The 18,485-nt window shown below is 28.7% G+C and overlaps 1 protein-coding gene across 2 annotated transcripts in view; it reads left to right on the top strand.

Annotated features, from left to right (window-relative positions):
- LOC106689060 (acetylcholine receptor subunit alpha-like) overlaps positions 1-11,074 on the top strand; it is a gene marked incomplete at its 5' end in the record, with an annotated part of 33,399 nt that extends 22,325 nt beyond the window's left edge. The window contains 3 exon segments of one of the 2 annotated variants that reach the window (XM_014433830.2): positions 2,674-2,829; positions 4,184-4,361; positions 8,380-11,074. In XM_014433830.2, the coding sequence (XP_014289316.2) occupies positions 2,674-2,829; positions 4,184-4,361; positions 8,380-8,577 (532 nt within the window). 2 annotated transcript variants of the gene reach the window in all.
- Between the last annotated feature and the right edge of the window lie 7,411 nt (positions 11,075-18,485).

Here is an 18,485-nt window from a genome sequence, read left to right as displayed (position 1 = left end):
TCATCCTTCAATATTTTATGCAATACATTATTTTCACAAACCGTAATGCGCTGGTCTTCCTTTAGTTTAAAAGTCCGCATCCGTAAAGAACAGTAGGAAGTTTCGAAGTTTCTTAAGTTTCTGGACTGAAAGCGCGAGCTAAGCAAGTTCGGAATTAAAAGTTAACCAGCATTTTCCTCTATATTTTTCTTTCTTTAACCTCGCTATTATTTCCTCTTCAATTTCGCTTTTTCTAGTTATCGTACACCCGTGCAAATCATCTCTACATGTTCGAATGTATTTCCTCTTACATCAAAGTTGGGTTCCTCTGTCGTAAATGTGGCAGGGAGTCTGAAACATTAGCCCATGTGCTGTGAAAATACGCCGACAACACGGCCTTACAACACGGCGACACCACAGGGTCAAAGAACAATTGATGAAGTTACTTAAAAAAAAAAGACTTCGCCTCCATCGATGAGGTTTATTGTGTTGACACCGACGGATACGCCGTAATATAATACGTAAGATACGCCGATATTGTGGCATTCTCTAAAACTGTTGGCACAGCTCTGGTATTGGATCCGACGATGAGATTTGAGAATAATGACCTCAATCAGTTGGGTGGAGTAGGAAGGGGAAAAAAGGAAATATATGAAAAATTCTGCGAGACCTTCGGAGAAAGAGAGTTCCCCATGAGAGGCCTCTGGTTTGGATCTCGCGGAACAATACCAAATAGAACAAGGAGCTTCTTAGAAGACCTTGGTGTTAGCATCGGGACCAGTCCGTTTCTTAATCCAGGTATCCCAAATGTATGTTGAAATATTAAATTAATAAGTGTGGAAAAGGTGGGGTTGAATAGTGGGACCTTCTGCTTATTATTCAACATATATATATTTTAAGAGACCAAAATAAAATCCCTGAGGGAGCAAATCGAGTTAGTAGGTGTTAGTTTAAATATTATTTCGATAATATGATACAAGAACAAACTTGGGGTCTCATATATTAAGAAATAGTGATTGCTTATCTGGTGACTGCGTTGGAAGTCTCGGTGAATGCGTTGGAACTCTCGCTGCCGCGTTTACTTCTACGTCCTATTGCCGCTTCCCTCATGAAATGGTGAAAACCATGTATTTTTCTTCCAGTGTTCGTAAAAAACTTCTTTCTCCCCCGGCGACTGGCAAGCATGACCTCGGCTGTGGCGTGGTAACAGGGGCAAGCCAGGTCCTCACATGCCACGATAGATAATGTTCGGCGACCTCGCAGTAGCGGCGTCTTTGGGGTTTCTCGGTGTCCGCGGCAAGCGAGGGAGGGGGTCCAGAAAATCAGACTCCCGACCCCAACTTTATACTTTATACTTTATAACTTTAACTTTATACCAACTCTTTATAAAAAGAGCCGATAATTTCGGACAAAGTAAATCTGACAGCGATCTTGGCGGAAAATAGTATTTTGGGCTCCTTGGGGATCATACATTACCACCTACAACTCATTTATTCATTCAAGTATTTATTTTAACTATATAAATATTTTTTTTAATCTGTATATTAGTTTTGTTTTTTCTAAATGTATTTATTTTTTTTTTTTTCTGTAAACTGACCTGCTGCTGTGATTATTATGTCTTTGGTTTGATTTCACAATGCTATCTAACGATAAATTTGTTTAACGAATCGAACGTGGGTAGCGGATAACTGGAGAGGGTCTTCCCAGTGAATTGGAAAGAATAAATTTTTCAATTAAATGAAATAAAATTGTCAAATAGAATGAAATTGTTAAATAGGAAAAACAAATATTTGAATTTAGCAGGTAGAAGAGTATTGATTGTAAAAGGAAAAGTTAGGGGAAAAAAATATTTTTTGTTATATCTTGTAAATATATGTATTGTGTACATGTCCGATCATGGATTGATTGATATACTGTATTTTGGCAACCCAATGTATTTAGGTAGCATGACTAAATAAAGCGTTTCTCTCCAATGATATCAAATCATCAACATACTCTAGCACGGGTATTTTATCAATTAAAGTTAAACCGCTTTTTAGTATGAATCACATTTATAATAACGTATCCTAGTGTTAATACGAGTATGATAAGATTGGTTATAGAGCCTATCCTAATGATAAAAATTAGAGATAGATAATATTTCGAATAAACATGAAGATGTATGTATATTTTTCAATGTTACATATAATATCATAAAAAATAATTCGCATAATGCATTAAATGAGAAATTTTGAATTTATTCGTTTACATATTACCTATAGTTCATTAAGTTTTAAATATCATTAATTTTCTGAAATCTTATTAATTTATTCGAAACATTCTCTTCTTGATAAACATATCCTAATTTTAATTTATTTCTACAAGCATAATTTCACTTCAAAAGTAATTACTTGAAAAAGGACAAGATTTTACTAAAGTGCAGTTATCCTAAGAGCCCCCAACAATAATTATTGATTGTAATAATTTTTTTAACTCGAATTTCTAAAAAAAAAATAATAATAATTTTAAGCTCAAATAATGAGATTTTAAAATTTTATTATTTTCGACTAACTATCTTAATCTTCTAATTAATAAATCAATTTTAATTATCATGAATTCATAATAATTTCGTTTGAAAAGTGATTAATCTTTCAGATCTCGAAGAAGTATTATTATCGAATGTTAATGGTAAAACTGAATAAATATATATCATAGTGGTGCCAACGCCCAGAGGATCATGGTGAGGACTTGCAACGGCCTGGAGCTGCGTGACCCACTTCTCTTCCAGAGCCACACTTCCGCCTCCCGCCTCGTCGACACCTCCCAGGAGGCCTTCCCCTCTCTCGAGCAGATAGATGACTTCGTCCCAAGGTAAGTAAACTTCTTAAAAAAAAAAAATATATATATATCTTTTGTATATATTATAAACGAATAATAACGTTTATATATTATATTTTTCATATCGGTTATAGTGTTAAGAATTTTCGGAAATTCAAGGCCATCCATTGGATGGAGATATAGGTCTCAATTATTATTGAGCTAGATTGTATGAAGATATAGCTCTCAATTGAGGAAGAATAGCACTTTCCATGAAATTCGCCAAAATAAAATCGCAAAATGTTGATTACTTATTGGTAGGAAAACTTTTGGTTTATTAAAAGCTACACCTCGAACTATTTGATGTACGGGTGTTTGTACATCAAATAGTTCGAGGTGTAGCTTTTAATAAACCAAAAGTTTTCCTACCAATAAGTAATCAACATTTTGCGATTTTATTTTGGCGAATTTCATGAGCTTTTAAATTAAATATAATTAAATGTATTATAATTTAGTCGAAAATAAAAGTCGATAGTAAGAGCAGCTAGTTTTCAAAAATTGATTTTTTTATTCATTATTTAGAAAAAAATATGGCTTCTTGAAAAACTTTATATAGAGAACTTTTGAACTTAAATCTTTTAGAGCTCAAATCCAAAAAAAAAATTTTTAAATCATGGAGCTACGAATGAAAACTGAGCGAATATTTCAAGTTTATCAGGAATAAAATAAACTTTTGAGGGCGTGTACCTTATATACTTCAATATTTACTTTTTATTAGCATTTATTGTATCTCTAGCATTCATTAAAATAATCAAAAATTAGGGTGAAATGACTTTTTTTTCTCCTCCTGGGCTTTAAAACTATTAGGCAAGCTCTAATATCTCAAATCTTTAGAAAAGATAATAAAAGTAAAGCAACCTTTGTTATGTTAAGTTCAATGTAGAATTCATTAACATAGTACATCTATTAATTTGTCTTGGAAAATAAATTTATGATATAAAAATTTACAAAAGCTTCCTATTAATCCAATCTTCAATATAATTGTATTTCTTCAATGTTTACTTTTTAATGTTATTGGCTTTATCTCTTAAATAGTCGAGGTAAACATTGAACCATTTTGTAACAGAAACTAACAAGCAATATTGTTTTCACTTCAAATAACTAAAAATAATTTTTTTGGAATATGTAATTTTGTATTACCCCTATGGCAGATCCATACATTTTGACTCTTAACTTTATATAATTTCCATTAAAATAATAAAACATTTAGGTGGAATAACTTCATTTTTTCTCCTCTTGGGTTCTTGGACTATTAGTTGAACTCTTAATACCTAAGCCAAAAACTGCAAAGAATAGCATTACAAACTGTATTTAGATATCAAGTATAATAATCCTTTGGTGAAAGCAGGGAACTGGAGGCGACGGGCCTGGGAGGGAGCAGCTGCAGGGTGCACGGGTCCCCGCTGCCCGAGGAGGTGCCGCCCCCTGCCCGCCTGCACTGGCACCACTGCCCTGAGCTCCACAAGGCCATCGACGGCGTCAGGTTCATCGCCGACCACACCAAGCGGGAGGAGGACTCCACCAGGGTACGGTATTTGTCAATATCAAAGTATCAGAAAATAGAATATGTCTCTCTGAAGATAGTATACTCAGTCCAATCCTCTATGCAGTCAATAGAGCTGATATCTCAAAAAATACTGACACTACCCTTACCACGTATTCTAATGACACATGTTTACTCTCAGTTGATAATAACCCGTAATAGCATCCCAAACTGTTAAAACTGGAAGATTAAAATAAATTCCAACAAATATCTTTACGCTTCGTCTTAAACCAACGGACTGCCATACTTTAATAATATTCCACTTATCCCTGTTTAACAGATGTACTACCTTGGACTAAATCTAAACAAACGACTAACTTGAAATCTTCACAAAAGATTGAAAAGACAGGAAACTGCATGTTGATTCCGAATATTGCAACACCCACTAAACAAACAGTCCAAACATACAATTCATTACTAAAGACAGATCTACTTGACTATAATTAGGTGAATCTGGACTAAAGGCTTGAGCTTTCGGGCTCCACTAAGGCAACGAAGAAGACCTCCCGTATCCAATCCTCATGTTCCCTCTCCAATTCTTGACATTCCTCTCTTGTTTGAAAAGAATATGGCCTCGAGACCTTATATCGAAATTTTACTGGAGTGCTATCAATGACAAGTTTCTCTACAAGTCTGTTTCATGCCATAGCAATGAAACACACATATCATTTACAAGTATTTTAATGTAATACAATTCAAAATTTTAAAGAAATAAAGAGAAAAAATTTAATTATATTAAAATGGATCATTTGTGTACGTCATTGTTTATTTCTAAGATAATTAGCTGGCGTGCTGTGAAGGTATTTTTTTTTTTACGTTTGGCCTCGAAAAATTGAGGAATTAAATTAAAGGTTTTTAGACAGTAAAATACTAAACCATTATAGTAGAGAGTAATATTCTACCACAATAACTTTAACAGAGTTTATTTTCAAATTTAAATCATTCTTTTCAATTGAGGAATTGAATCAAAATCAAAAATTGAGGAATTAAATTAAAGGTTTTTAGACAGTAAAATACTAAACCATTATAGTAGAGAGTAATATTCCACCACAATAACTTTAACAGAGTTTATTTTCAAATTTAAATCATTCTTTTCAAATAGGTATTACAAATCAACAATTTTAATCTAAAGTTAATTTCAGTTCACCACTAATGCACTTAGAAGAGAAAAATTAATGGTGAGAACAAATAGAGGGCAATGGACTGAATAACACGGCCCTGAGGTTATACACTAGGGCAATACATAACCTCATTGCAGAATATACAGCGAATTGCAATCATGAGAACCTCTGCCAAGCCAAGTATTACTACTTGGATTTGAGTGTGTATTTGTATATGTTATACAATATGAAAAGGAAAATCCTTACCGCTTCAACTCATGAAGGGTCAGATGTTCAGTCCTTTGTAAGGATGTACTATTTCATGAACAATGGTTGTGCAGAAATTTGGTCGTGATCACGCTCAACCGCCAGAGTTTCCCCAATCAAGGGTACTCACTTTATAGAGGCTGGGTGGAACCCACTGTGTTGATTCAAGGGTACAGTAACAAAATAAATAATTATCTGCCATAACTGGATTCAAACGAGTTAGGTAGCACAGTTATTTACCCTCTGTACTACCCCTCTCCTCGTTATACAATATGCATACATTTAATTTATAATCATATTTATTAATAATAATTTATATAATCTTGGCAGATGTCCTATAATAAAAAAAATTATGACAAAGGAATTTTGGATTAAAAAAGAACAAAGTCATCTTTAGTAATACTGCAATTTTAAATAATAATGATTTTTTTTAATAATTGTTTATTTTATAATTATAGAATAATCGAAATTTATTCGGCGGAAAAAAAAAATACTGCTGACAAAACGAAAAGAAAACGGAAAGAAAGGAATAATTAATTTTCAAATAAATATTTTATTTTTAGGGGTCTTTCTTTTATAGATGAAAACACTGGTCTGATTAAAATAATAATGAGCTGAACTTTTCTTTGTATTCAAACTAACCTAGAAATCAATACTGAATGCACTAAATGGTTTGTTTTTTAAATATAAATCGGAATATAAAAGTAGATTGTCGATAAGAAAACATACATAAAATGAAGTTGTATTATATATGCATATATATATAACTTATGTGTAGTCGGGTGAAAATTAAAAAAAAAAAAAAAGGAAAAGGAGCCCTGAAATGACTCACTAACTTGCTGGAATAACACTGGTTTATTTCTCCTTTTAATCTCCCTTATATACATTTTAAGTGTTTGTAGGAGAGTTAGGATTACGGCTGATACTGTGCCTGGCCATCCCATAACTTATATATATATATATATATTTGTGTGTATATGTATTTGTTTGACGCGAAACAGCAGCTATTAAGGACTACGCAACTATGACTCAGGTTTCTTTTTCAATTTCTTCCTCTCTGCCCATCTCTGCTTGAGGACTCACTGAACTTCTTCCGCCCAAGTCCTCCGAGACAGGAGTTTTTTACTGTTCACTACAAGCACCGCATATTTCAGGAATTTCCAGTACGCTGGTCTATCTTCACACAAATCCTGTGTAATCCCAAGCCTCTGTGTTTCCTATTTGATTTGTACCATGTATCCATGATTGAATTTATATCCCATAATCCTACTGAAAAACTTCTTTTTCAATCTCTCTTCGACCATCCTTTGCATGTTTCCATAAAACCTAAGTCTTCTTGCAAGGCCGAAACATAGTGAACTAATTAGTAATTCTGTGGTGTATAAACTTCCCAGTTTAATTTAAGTTACTTATTTTTAAAAATATTTATAATAAGAAAATAACTTAAAACACAACTAAATGAATATACAAGGATTATTTTGCAAAAAAAAAAAACATTGTCAAACTTAAACGATTTACAACCAATTTGAAGAGTTTAATAGCTTAATAGTTAATATATATTTTTAATATAATTTATTATAATATAACAAAATACAACTTATTTATAATATATGTTTACTATAAAAAAATTCAGTTCTCAGGTAAGATGAAATATATTTTGATATATCGTTATTTAAACCCCTTTTAAATATAACAGCCTTGGTTATTTGAACCTGAGTTCAAATAAATTAGTCTCGCAAAATGGTCTGTGTGTCTATGAATGAGTCTGTATGAGTACCCTTGTACGTGAACAATCTAGCTCAAAGATGAAAAGTAGCACGAAGGTAGAGTTGATACAGGTATATAGCTGGGATGTTACAGCAACTTTTCGACTGACCGGTTATTCAGATATATTTTTTTATAGAATCGCTTATTCAGAATTTTATCAATTACCACAGAAACGATTTCGATTGAAGTCGAAATGTCGATGTGCAATAAAGTGATTTTTAATATCAGATCGGTCTTATCCTCATTGAAATAGTCTAAGGGGGCGGGGCTTAGATGCGCAATTTTAAAAAAATCTCCCTCTGAAGTACCTTTGATTTTGTTTATTTGAAATAAATAACCAGTTTACTTTGTTTGCGGTAATAAAAAATGAAAAATATGAAATATTAAAGAATTTGGTGAATGATTAAAGGAGAAAAAAGGAATAATTGAGACAGGAGTTGGAGTCAGAAAAAGCCCAGACGATCTCTATTGCATACAAAGCATCGTTAGCTTTTATTAAACTGTAATGTTCTTGGCAGGAACAGAGTTGATATCCGTTGTTCCCATCTCAACAAACCCTAAAAGACGAATTTTTAAGGCAATAGAAAAATAAATATTTTTTTGTTCAGAATTTTCACATTCTCTGTCTTTAGATTTGTTTTTCAGAAATAGCGATAACTTCAACAAAATTCAATCAATCTATAGAAAACATGGGGATGTAAATAGGTTGGTAAGTGAAAGTGGTGTGATGCACGCATCCCGCCAGATTTTATGCCATCAAATTAGGACAATTTAAGTCCTAAAAGGTACACATTTTTATCCAATTAGGACAATTTAAGTTCTAGAAGGTACACATTGTTTTTTTTTCAAAATTGACGACTGTTACAGGTGAAGGAAGACTGGAAGTACGTTGCCATGGTCCTGGACCGACTGTTCCTCTGGATCTTCACGCTGGCGGTCCTCGTCGGTACCGCGGGGATCATCCTCCAAGCCCCCACCCTCTACGACGACCGAGTCCCTATTGACGTCCGCCTCTCTGAGATCGCCTCATCTACTTCAAAGCCCCACACGTCCACTGGCCTCTGAGACTTGCAAAAACCCTGTTCCTCGTTGTAATTCCACCTCTTCTTCACCATCTGTTGTTATTTGTATATTGTAGATAGAGTGTTTGTACAGAAACTTTGTGCCGTCTTGTCGGAAGTGAACATTGTTAATAGAAAGGAATTGTGATAAAACTGTTGTCGTTAAGGGACTTCTGTTGTAGCCATCGACTACACCACCCGATTTAGACGATACATGCACTGAATTGAGACTATTATAATTAATTTTGAATTCACAACGCATTATTTAAAAAGTATCCAATCACATATCTTTTTATAGGATCTAAATGCACCAATAATAAACACATACTAAAATGTTTTTCACATTAGAGGCTTTCTTCTTAAATTAGGTATTAATGTGAAAAGTCCTTCTTTTAATGTCCGTATTTAATGGATATTTTTTCATCGATGTTTCGGATTTCTTCTCCCATCTTCAAAATGAACAATCTGAAATAATTTTACCATTTCACAAAATAATCACCTTTGAGCGTACATATTGCTTTTCAATAAATAATAGCTTTTTTACCTTATCAGTATTTACATTGTCAGTTTTATTTTTATAATTTTGGAAAATGAAAAAATAACAAAAAATAGAATATTACAGAAGGCTAAGTACATAGCAAAATATATTAAAAGCACTATTAATTACAAAAATGGTTCAAATATATATGAATATAAATTATTTAGATATAATTAACAAATTACAGAAACAATACTCACTAATTAATCAAAATTATTATAAAAAAAATAAATAAAAATTAGAAAAATAAATCAATAATATAGTTTTAAAGAAAGAAATATCCTGGGCAATAACAATTGTAGTAGAGAGAAGGGCTTTAAAGATTCTAGTCAGTTGTCTAAGATAGTGAAAATAAAATACTTAAAGTAGGGTACAATATAAAATATTTTAATTTAAGACAAAACATAAACTTATTAAAAAGCAATGAGCTTGCTCAAACAAAGGTTGTAAGATTATAAAATTATTTACCACATTAAGACGAAGGAAGAGTTCCGAAACGTTTCAATAAAATATGAATGATCTAAAGACATTAAATGGAAGAAACTTTTCAATATAATACCTAATATAAACATTTAAACTCTAAATTGGTCTTCAGTATTTAACTTAAGGGTTTTGAGTTTAAAAGTGTCAAAAGTTCTTAGACACAAGTTCAAAAGTTCTTAGACACACATCTAAAGCTAATATGATAAAAACCTTCTACTTTTCACTGGAGTAGGATTTGATTCATACACAACCAAAGAGAATATAGATGTGTTTCTTACATTTTCAATTTTCTTTCTTTTTGAATATTGTGGATTATATTTAAAGAAAACTTTCAGGGAGACAATACATATTTTGAATATAAATCTCAATATTTAAATTTGATTTCATCATGTATTAACTGAACCCACATATATACAATAAGAAACCAACCAAAAAATTTTTCAACATTTTAATCACATAATTACATGAAACATGACAAAATTATTGATGTAGCAAGCAAAAATATTGTTTGATTCCCAATTGTTTTTGTATGTTCAATTAAGAGCGCATGTCAAATAGTTGTTTTAACTATGGACCTCTATTACTGGACTACCTCCACGGAGAGGAAAATTTCATAAAAGTTTTTTGGTAAATGTAATATTCTTAAAAAATGAGAAAAGGCACTTTTTTTAATTTGATAAAAGTACATAAATACTGAAAAATAATCTGTTTAATATACTAGGAGGGAAATTATGGAGTATAAGGAATGTTAGAGATATATTAGATTAAATTATACCAAGCATTAGGACAAAAATTAGTATACTTATGATTCCACTGAATATTTTTTCAAATATGCAGTGCATTTTATGCAAACATGAAACCAAATTTAACAAAAATGTTTCCAGTAAGCTCTGGAGACAAGTGCCAAAATAATAACTTTAAACAGCTGTTAAAATGCTGAAATTCTATTAAAAGAAAAAAATGCAAGATGAAAAGTAATATCTTAAAATCATTCCTCAAAACTGACTGTTACAAAAACAACAGAAAATAAAAATTAAAAAAAAAAAAACTGGAATTAAATTTAAATAAGGAACAGGAAGGAGTGACACGAATATCACTCAAACATTAATTACAAAAATAAAAAAACAAAATATAGTTAAAGGCATGAATTTAAAATGAATAATGCAATATTTTCATGTATTGAGAAAAACTGTGCAGCAGTCGATAAGAAACGTACAAATTTGCCTAGGCTTTGTTTTCAGATAAACAAATTGATTAAAGAAATAAAGGCATTTGTTCTTCATTGATATTAAATGTGCATTTTAACATAAGTCAGGGATTCATACAGTCAATAAATCACATAATTCCTTGTGTTGTTGTATTGGCCCTGCCAAAATTTCAATGTGAATAGCAGATCCTCATCACGGCTACAAGAATAAGAAGACTAAAATAAATAAACTAGCAATATATAATATAAAATAAATATAATAGCAAAATTAAGTATGGTCTGATGTATATTACTATAAATATAAGATTGAACCATACTTTTAAGCATATAATATAAAAATTTTAAAAAAACCTATTTATGTACTCCGAATTGTTACATTTTATATTATACTACTGTACAATATTCAGGATCTATATTCTGATAACTATATTGTAGCCCTAATGAGGACCTACAACTTTAAAGACATAAAATAACATGATAAAATGTTTTTTGATATTGACCAAACCAAAACAAAGGTTATTATAAAGGTTCAACCATTATATTTAAATGGTCTGAATTGGATAACCATTATTGTATACTTTCAGACCTTCTTGTACTGTAAACAGATATATTTAGAAACACAAAACTTATCAATGGTTAAGGAAAAAACAATAGAATAATCAAATTCAAACAAAAGTAACAAGACAAACCATAATAATTAAATTTCATTAATTGAAATCTTATTCACATTCTGAGTTGTTTCTCTTTATCTTATCAAGAATGTATTTCATCAATCAGTCGGGAAATTTTATTGTAATAAAATATAAAATAAAAACTAAAAAAGAAATCTGTGTACGAATAGTTGAGATCGACAGTCTCACAAGAAAAGCCCTTTTAAAATATTTTGATCAGTTTAAAACCAAATTTGTTAAATAAAAGTTTTATTGTAATACACTATTTTATGAATATGTAACTTATAAAAACAATAACTTAGAAAAATGAATGATATTAGCTTATAGAAATAGAATACAATAACTATTATTAGATAATATGAATTATTGTAAAAAAATGTTTAACCTTAATGGTTTTCCTTATAATAAGGATCAACAAAATAAGCTCAATTTATTATAAATCTATCCTTCATGAAAATAATAATATATTCGAATGTATTACATTCATTTGTATAAATATCAGTATGCTGAATTATTTTTACAATATTTTAAAATTTTATATTTAAAAAAGTAATAATGTTTAAATTCTAATTCATCATATTTTGTATCGATTTCGAAAAAATACCATTTCTACTATATTTTTCCAAACCGAGTAGCTGAAACTTGTCTGATTAATTGAAACAAAGACACAACTTAGTTTTATTTTAAAATAAAAAATATCTAGGCCTTTACCATAAGATTGTCTTTATGATGCTTTTAAATGTTGTAGTGAATATTTGTTTGTTTTTAAATATTATGACATAACTTAGACATAACTTGGCCTTAGTTAAGAAAAAAAATAATAAAATCTAACACTCAGAAACCCAATTTTAATTAAAATGAAAATTTTTATTCAAGTTGTTCACATTCATATTCTTAATCCCATTGTAAGTAGTTTATAATCGAATCTATGATAAAACATCACATGAAAGTTTTACAATATTAGGCAGTGGATAAGTCCAATTTTTGTCATTTTATTTTAATGGCTATGTGGGTATATTAAAAATAATTGTCTATTTCATGCAATGAAATAGTTTTTCAACATATTTTTTAACAAATACAACATATAAATTAATACGGAAAGTATCTTAAACAAAAGTACTAATTCTTGTCTATTTGGTACAAAAATAAAAACTGATAAAAGATGTGCAAACATATATGAGTATGATCCTGTTATTTAGATTTCATGCTCATACAATGCTTCATTTTGTTTTATGGAAACCACCTGAGCAGAAAACTCTAAATTTCTTCTTTTATACTGACACTTGTAAAAGATAAGTGTTTAGATTTTTGGAATAAGGTGTACCATTAATTAAAAATATTATTGCTTTTCTTGAGATGCTGCTTTAAAGTTTAGCTCAAACAGAAAACAAACAGTAACTAGAGTCAGTTTTTGAGAAACATCATATACCTTTTAATTGACAAAAATCAGCTTATTTGATCTATTTTGCAATGAGTAGAATGGATCAAAACCTGAACTATTAAATAAAAATTTGAAAAATTAAAAATGTATGTTGGATATTTTTTGTACAACTATGAAAAATTATATTTACCTTTATAATTCAAAAACACAATTGCTAAAATTAATATAAAAAAGGAACAATATATGAAGAAAAAATCAATAAAAGGTTTCATAGATCCCATTATTATTATAATTAAAGAAGTATGCACACTGTTTTTCTAGAATCACAAACATTATTGTGTTAATGCATTCACTCAACAGACACATCATGTTGTCTTCAGAAATACTAGTGATAGATATATTATTTCAATGTTTCAGACAAGTTTCCTGTATTTAAAAAATAAATTACAAATTTTTCAAATTTGCATTCAATCATTTACGAAATTTGTATTATAATAATCATCTTAATCACAGGTTTTTGCTTTGTACTATTGTGTAGCAGATATAAGTATTCGCATCTTGAAATAAACACTTGTAATGAGGATTAATACTTTTAATAAAATTTATAGTTCATTCCAAAGCAATTTAAATAAGTCACTATTGGGAAAATTACATATTTATCGATATTGTATCATAACTATACTGTACAAATGATAAAATAAAATAAATAGTAAATTGAATTGTAAAAAAAAAAAAAAACTAAAGTGATTATTTTTTTAATAATTATTGGTCAATTTCTCTAAGAAAATAAAAATCTATTTCAATGTCATTAAAATTAAAATCAATCAAATTCAGTTGCATATAAATATTAAGTTATTGAGTCAAAAAAAATATATATAAATATATGAGTTCAGGGACCAAACCACATTTACCAGTCATCAATGAATTGTTTTGTCTGGTTCATTAAAAAATAAAATAAAATGCTAAAAATATAAACTTTATGAATATAACTTCACCACTTAACTATTTCTGCCAGTTTTATTTAATATTGTAATAAAATTACTAAAAAAATAGCTTGTAGTAATTGAAAAATCAACAACTGCTTTTATATGCACTAGCTTGATATTCGATTAAATAAATAACTAAGCATAATGTAGAACAGGGATGGTCAACCTGTGGAATATTAGCAAAAATTAAAAAGTTCATACCGAACTTCATCAAATATTCTCAAAAATGCTAGTATAATCAACTATCGGTAATTCATATTTCAGAGGAATTAGAAACCATTTTCAGTTATGCTAAATGTATGTTAAAAATGGTTTGGAATTTAAAACAGAGATTATATGAGGTCATCAGGTATTTTCATCAGAGAATTAAGGAATCAAATGATGACTTTAGAAATAGAAATGAAACATCAATTTCAATAGCTTTTCATACTACACTTTTACGTATGTGTGGGAATGGAAATGATTTTCAAAATATATATTCTGAATTATAAAATTAAAATCAATAGAAGTAGGATGTTATAAAAGGGGAAAAAACTTGAAGACAAGTATCAACTTGTTTTGCCATCTTCACAATTAGAAAAGTAAGACCATTTTCATAATCAACGTGAGTCCTTCACGTAAGCTTCTGATTTAAAGATTATAGACATCATTATAGACATAAAGATTATATCATCTGGTAAGGTTTGTTGTTATTTTGCCTTGTTCCTAGTTCTCCATGTTAAAAAGTAATTAGTTTGTTCCTCTTACTTGAGAAAGAAAATTTCTTCTGAATTATGTTTTAAGTTATCTCTTATTTTTTAAGTTTTTTTGTTAAATTGGGTTTTATCAAGGGTTTAGGAAAACATTTTTTTGTTTTTATGCAGGTATATATACAAATATAATTATTAATATTAATAACAAATATAATTACATGAATTAGTAATATTATTAGTATTACATTAGTAAATTGTACATTTTTCTTCGTAAAGAGTTGAAAAAACTCTTTATAAATAAACTTTAAATCTATTCAATAATTCAAGAGATCATACAAGTAATTGAGTTATGCATTGAAAAACATATTTTCTTGTTTACCTTAATTTAACAACAACCTGTAAAAAAGCTTTTATGAAAAGAAATTTCAACTAATAATATATAAATATACCTGTAATGAATATAAATATCAATATCTGTTATCTTAAATGCTTTTGTAAAGTTCATAGCTCAATAGAAATAAAAAGTTGACTCTCAATAACTCAAATCTCAGAATGCAAAAATTTCCATGGTTAATGGAAAAATTTGAGTTATCAAGTCAACGTTTAAGCAAAATGATGTCTAAAATAACCAAATTGAGTTATAAAGTTCGTTCACCTTTTTTATTTTCCTATTGAAGTAATGAACCAGTGCATACCAATAAATACAAGGTATTAAACAAAAATATATGATGCATTTACACATACCAGTTGAAGTGGCTTTATCCTACTTTCTGATGGCTACACCTCCTCAGTGTTTTTCTCTTCCAAGTCTTCCTAACCAAAAATCCTACTTACATTTCACCTAGCGTTCATCCATCCATTCATTAAATACTAGATCTCGGCCAATTGATTTAAATATGCCCTCTCATATAACTGCCTTCTTCAACAAATCCTTTGTTATACAAGCAACCTCTTTCTGGAATTCTTTCCTCATATCTATCCACCAATCTTCACCTGATCTTTCCTTTAAATAACACTTATTCCTTCACCTATTATATAATCAAATCACCAGTTGAATGTAAACAATTTGAATAGCCATAACATTAATTATCACATGATATATATATTTATTATATGTAATTTCCCCAATTTAAATATCACAATCTTGTAACTATCTGCCAGACAATTAATCATAAAGTCTGAACCAAGTAATTATCCTTAGAGGACTTTCGTCCATGAATATTTTTTTTTTTTTTCATTCTCATTTATCAAGGTACCTATTTTATTCGTTGATATGATTTTTTTTTTTTAGAAAAAGATGTTTTTAATATAACTTATTATTAATTTTTAAAAAATCATATATTTTGCAAAGTCTCTCTTCAAAAGAATTTTGTTGATGGCAGAGTCAAAATGAGAATGAGATTGTACAATTTTTTTTAATTTGTTGATGAACTTGCAATATGCCCATTACTTCGGTAAAATCACTCATTTATCTCATACTTATATAAACGGCCTTGATAAGTTTCCATTTCTTCTCCATGCTCAATGTCTAAAAATGATGTTTCAGAAACATTTGAAGAATAAACATACACTAAGAACAAAAATAAATAGGAACATACCGTAAGGTGTAGAACTGAAGAGAGCCCATCAAATGATGATGTTGCTCAAATTACATAAGAATCTCTGAACTTTGAATTGCAATGATCATAGTAACAAAACTTCAACTTACAGAGATTTTATATGGCTTAATAAACTCAGACCATTTGTATAATCAAGTTTTTATTTTGAAATGTTCAACTCAAAGAGATAACGATGAGGTCAGAATCTTGAGGTAAATGAAGGATAAAATTTGGAGTTACTGAGGTTCTAGTTATTGAGAGATCGACTATTACGTCAATACATAACTAAATTATCTGGTCTTCTGTATTGTTGATTATATGTTCAGTATATTTTAGGTTTATTTTATGACTAGTTATAAACTAAAGTTTAATTAATAAATTTAATACTGCAACAAAAGAACATTGGTTAATATAGTGTATATAAAAAAAAATAGCACATAAATTAAAAAAGGTTGGCTATTCCTAATGAAGAGCATTTTTAATATAATTTCAATTAAATACCTATTTTAATATAATATTCAGTAAAAGAAAATAAATAACAGAACTTATCACTACGCACCATTTAGCATAAAGTACAATTTTCCAACACTTGATTTATCATATCAATTACAGAGTTAGATAGTTCATTTCTTTTTTTTATCACAGATTTTTTTAAACTATCAAAATAACAAAATTTCATTTTCTTCACTAAATGATTAATTAATAAAAATTCTTATCAATTATAAAAACGTACATTGACATAAATCATTATAGATGATTTTAAATTCATTTTTAAGAATTCCTTAAACAAATGTTATTTAGTTTCTTAGAATATCTTATTAGCAATGATTTTTAAATATTATTATAGTTGTTTATCTGTTGTTATCTTTTTAGAATAATTTATTCATTAACACTCTAAAAAAATTAATAAAATAGAAAATATCTACCACATGGTTGCCTTTTTACAACTTTTTTTTGTGAGAAAAAAAAGTCATTTGTGTCCCAATTTCTAACACAATATTCTATAAGTATGTTTTCTATAAGTATTATATATTGTAAATACTAAAATATGCTGATTTGAGCAAAAAATCAAATTAAGCTAATAAATTAATCATTGAAGAATGTGAAATGTTTGCAGTATTTATTGAAGAGAAAAATTTGAAGTTGCAAAGAAGTGTACTGCAGTTGTTCTAAATCAGAGTAGTTTCTGCCATAGCTTGCTTTTATTGAATAATAATTGGTTTCATATTTTAATTTAGAAAGAAAAACATTGTTTTTTTCTTATTTCAGTGCTACTAAAATTTTCTTAATATAATTATGAGGAACAAAAGAAATTTAAAATATGTTTTTATAAATTATGGACATGAATCTAATAAAAACATTTTATAATTGATGGAAATAATTATTCAATTTAAGAACTTGTATATTCTTAGATTAAAAAAAAAAGCAATAAAATAACTAGACAATATTTAATGATCTCAGGTAGAGAAACTAATTTATTTTATTTTCTAGTCACCAAAAAGTATATAACTAATCTGGTCAAAAGGTAGTTTTTGTAATTTGTGATTATGTCTAGTGTTGTGATTTGTCTCTTGTCTAACTGGGACATGGAATTCAAAAACCAGTCCACTAATAATTGTTATTCGCTAAGTGAAAAGTAATTACTTTCATATCAATTTGGTTAAAATACATATTAGTTTTTTTCAATTTTTTGTATATTGCTCAATTAGTTTGAAGTTGCTTGTTCAACAATAGAACATTAAATAAATCATAAGGAATTTAAATAGCAAGTTATGGCAGTATAATACATCCATATAATATAACATAAAATTTGTTGGTTAAAATCAATAGCTTACCTACTATTGATATTGTATATATGTTTATTGAGCTCATAAGTATAAATAATATAAGCATATGTAGTATACTAATGCATTGTTATATAACACTATTGCCATAAGTTACTTTTAAAAAAAAGAAAGTAATTATGTACATTAACTCTTCGCACCTCTGTGAAAGTGTGAAAGAACAAAGGAATTGTCTACTTTAGTAACTATAAACTATACTATTTGATATAATGATGAAATTATTGTATTGATATCAAAAGACATTTTTAGTCACAAAAAAAAATTAAAAAATAAATATATATATTTTATGTATAGATTGTATGATATATAAATATATACATATAAATAAATATATAGCATATATAAAAATTAATAGTAGAATAAATTTAGAATTTTTATATTATTAAAAAAAAATTACTTGTTTTCGTGTGACAGACATGAACCAATTTCATCACCAAACATCTGGTAAAATTGTACCATTGTTCTGAAACTCATGTCACTTTTGCCAACGATGAATTATATATTTTGTTTTC

Source organism: Halyomorpha halys, unplaced genomic scaffold (assembly GCF_000696795.3).
Source record: "Halyomorpha halys isolate HHAL.00 unplaced genomic scaffold, Hhal_1.1 Scaffold1271.1, whole genome shotgun sequence".
Classification (NCBI taxonomy): domain Eukaryota; kingdom Metazoa; phylum Arthropoda; class Insecta; order Hemiptera; family Pentatomidae; genus Halyomorpha; species Halyomorpha halys.
The sequence above is the reverse complement of the archived record's forward strand: the minus strand, read 5'-3'. Positions and strand labels throughout refer to the sequence as shown.